The sequence below is a fragment of the Muscardinus avellanarius genome (genome assembly GCF_963383645.1).
Source record: "Muscardinus avellanarius genome assembly, chromosome: 12".
Lineage (NCBI taxonomy): Eukaryota > Metazoa > Chordata > Mammalia > Rodentia > Gliridae > Muscardinus > Muscardinus avellanarius.
Genome location: NC_137798.1, coordinates 17,917,658 through 17,921,092, shown reverse-complemented (window position 1 = coordinate 17,921,092; position 3,435 = coordinate 17,917,658). Strand labels below are relative to the sequence as shown.

The 3,435-nt window shown below is 39.2% G+C and overlaps 1 protein-coding gene across 1 annotated transcript; it reads left to right on the top strand.

The window, feature by feature from the left end:
* Positions 1–2,870: 2,870 nt before the first annotated feature.
* LOC308271138 (programmed cell death protein 6-like) lies at positions 2,871–3,194 on the top strand (the record flags this gene model as incomplete). The annotated part of the gene is made up of 1 exon (XM_080707287.1): positions 2,871–3,194. The coding sequence occupies one exon, from the start codon at positions 2,871–2,873 to the stop codon at positions 3,192–3,194; it is 324 nt and encodes a 107-aa protein (XP_080563413.1).
* Between the last annotated feature and the right edge of the window lie 241 nt (positions 3,195–3,435).

Below are 3,435 nucleotides of genomic sequence, written 5' to 3'. Positions count from 1 at the left end.
ACTTATGCTTCTAAAAATCACTTAAAGAAAGCATAACCACATCCTAAATAGACTACTATTTGACCTAATAAAACCTTGTATTTTTTTATTTAATTAAATATTTGACCAATTTGGAGATTTATCTTTTAAATGATTTTAAGCAATAATGAAGACAGTTTGGAAAAGAAAAAGGCACTTTAAAGACATGAAACCTAACATTACGTGCTCTTGGATACTTTTAAGCATAATAAGCTAATTGAATTCAGGTATTTTCCCTTTAAATTTTTAAAAATATGTATTTCTAATTTGTTTGCATATTTAATTTTGTTAAAGCTGACATGTTTATGAGTTGAATTTGTAAATTTAATTTGCAACCAAATGAAGTATTTATTTTTAAAAAGAAAGGGTGATGAAATCAATATCAATTTGTATATATAATTAAGATATATGTGTATGTATATATATATATTTTTTTTTTCCTCCTTGACACTACTTGGTCACCATATCAAGTGTATTTTTGTATATAATATATATTGGTTAGAGAAATGTAGATTGTTTATTCAAAGAATTCTCTGTGATAGATTATATTTATCCTAATCTATTGGTACTTCTGTTAATTTGTTTTAAGAGATAGAACTATATTTTTTGGAATTTGCAGAGAATTGCATTTATGCCTTCCAACTGTAAATATGCTAAGGATATTTTAATAAATCCTTGTTTCACGTCCATCTGTTGTATGATGCAAATTTGTTTTCAGGAGACATTTAAGGAAGTATCCCAATAGTACTCTGTTTTTTGTGTGATCCTGGGGATTGAACCCAGAGACATTCTACCACCGAGCTATACCCCAGCCCTATTTTATTATTTTTTTTATTTGGAAACAAGGTTTCACTAAGTTGTTGTGAGCCTCACTGAATTGCCAAGGCTGGCTTTGAACCTGTGATCCTCCTATCTCAGCCTCCCAAGATTACAAGAGTGCACTACCATGCCCAGCTCAACAGTACCCAAAAGTGGAAAATGCCAGTTATTTCTAACTTGCATTGCTACACATATGTGGTATTGCTGAGTAAACCCGTCATTTTCATTTTGTTCTTCCCTGTCCTCCCTACCAACACTGAGTAAGCATTCAAGGACAACAATGAACCTAACCAGGCACTGACCTAAAAGCAACAGTGCCTGAAAATAAATTGTCAAGAAGGTAGACACACAGGGATTGGTGGCTAAGTTATAGGTTGAAAAATATATATTAGGGAAATTATGTATTCTGACCCCGGGCACAAGGTACAGATTCTTTTCAAACAATGGCATAAAGCATGCAAATATTGTATGAACAACATTAAAATACTTTTAAGCAAAACACTCCTGTTTAAATAGAAGTATTACTGTGCCTTTTATTCATTTTTTCACTATTGTTGAATTCTAGATGTTTGCTGAAATATGCCCCATTATGTATAGCAACATAAATAGGCAGACATAGTTATCTAGAATATCACTAGAAAATCTTCTGTATTATAGATTACTGACCCATAAAATCTATAGACATTGCACAAAATCTCTTTCTATAAAACTTCTGAAGTGGTAGACTAAAATTATACTCAGTTGGCCAGGCATAGTGGCGTACACTTGTAATCCCAACACTTGGGAGGCTGAGACAAGAGGGTTGCATAAGTTTGAAGCCAGCCTCAGCTACTTAGTGAGGCTTTCAGCTGATTAGTGAGACCCTGTTTCTAAATAAAGTATACAATAGGTCTGGGAGTATAGCCCGGAGGTAGAAAAACCCTGGGTTCCAACCGCAGTACCAAAAAACAAATAAAATAAAATTATACTCAGTAAATACATCAAGACTATAAGTCAGATCTCTTGACACCAAGACCAAAGTCCTGACTCACTCATAAAATTGAATTGTTCTCTTCTTCAAAATACTCCTTGATGGAGAGATATTCTGGAACTACTGTTTGAAAAGAAGGACCCAAACCCTCCACAATCTTACAGAGGTTGTGTTCTAAATTAGAATGCCTGGAAGGGAGCGGAGGCCTGTGCATAATGAGCGTGAAAGAAAAGCATCCATCTTTCTTAGGGAGACACTCCTTTCTGCTTTAACCAAGATTCACTCTCCCAGGATGAATTTATATGTAGGCACTGTCCATCCACAGACTTAGTCTGCTTAGTGCTGCTATAACAGAATACCCGATACTGAGTAATTTATAAATAAATGTACTGGCTTCCAGTACAAAAGACTAAGAAGTCCAGCACTGAGGCATTGGCACCTGGCAAAAACCTTCTTGCTGTGCCATCACCTGGTGGAAGGCAGAAGGATGAAGAGGCAGATGAGGCGGGGCAGTTGGCTCTTACACAATGGCACTAATACCACCTATGAGGGCAGGGCCCTCCGGCCTAATCACCTCTAAAAGTTCCCACTTCTAAGTACTGTTATGATAGAAATTAACCGTCAACCTGAGTTGTGGAAGAGACATTCAAACCATAGCACAGGCCAGAAATTCCTAATACTAAGCAAGAAGACTAATCCTGATACTAATTCCTGATGGAATTTCTGGAATACTAATTTCTTGTTTCTGCCTCAGTCTCTAGCTTCCTGCTGTCACCTTACTGTGATTATAAGCATGGAAGTAAAATACTTTCAGGTTGGCCCGCCCCCACATCGCTGCCGGCTTCTGTGCCCACAGCCGCCTACTCCTACCCTACCACCCAGCCCAGGGCCAGCGCAACCTGCTGCAGGCGCTGTGCTGCTGGACCAGAGCTTCCTGTGGACCGTCTTCCAGAGGGGCGGTAAAGACAGGAGTGGGGTGATGTCGGACAATGAGCTTCAGCAAGCACTTTCCAATGGCACGTGGACCCCATTTAACCCACGGACTGTCCACTCCATCATTTCCATGTTTGACCAGGAGAACAAGGCCGGCGTGAACTTCAGCGTATTCACAGGCGTGTGGAAGTACATAACAGACTGGCAAAACGTCGTCTGTACCTATGACAGGGACAACTCCAGGATGGTTGACAAGAACGAGCTCAAGCAAGCACTCTCGGGTTTTGGCTACCGGCTTTCGGATCAGTTCCATGACGTCCTTATTCGAAAGTATGACAGAGAAGGACGAGGGCAGATCGCATTTGACATATTTAGATGTTACAACACAGATCAGGATAGCTGGATTCAGGTCTCCTATGAGCAGTATCTCTCTATGGTCTTCAGCATCGTATAATGCAGGCCTCGTGAATAGAAGCACAGTGTATGAAAAAAGACTGAATTGCCCAATTTCTTCCCTGTGACACAGCAGGACACAGAGGCAGTTAGGTGCTGCTCTTCTTCAGATTTTGTGTAATCAACACCTGAAGACTGGCTGTACATATTGGAATACGCTAATCAGTGCTTTTGCAGTTCAGCAGGAGCAACGTCTTTATGCTACGTTTGTAGCATAAAGGATTTGGATTTGCTGGCTTACT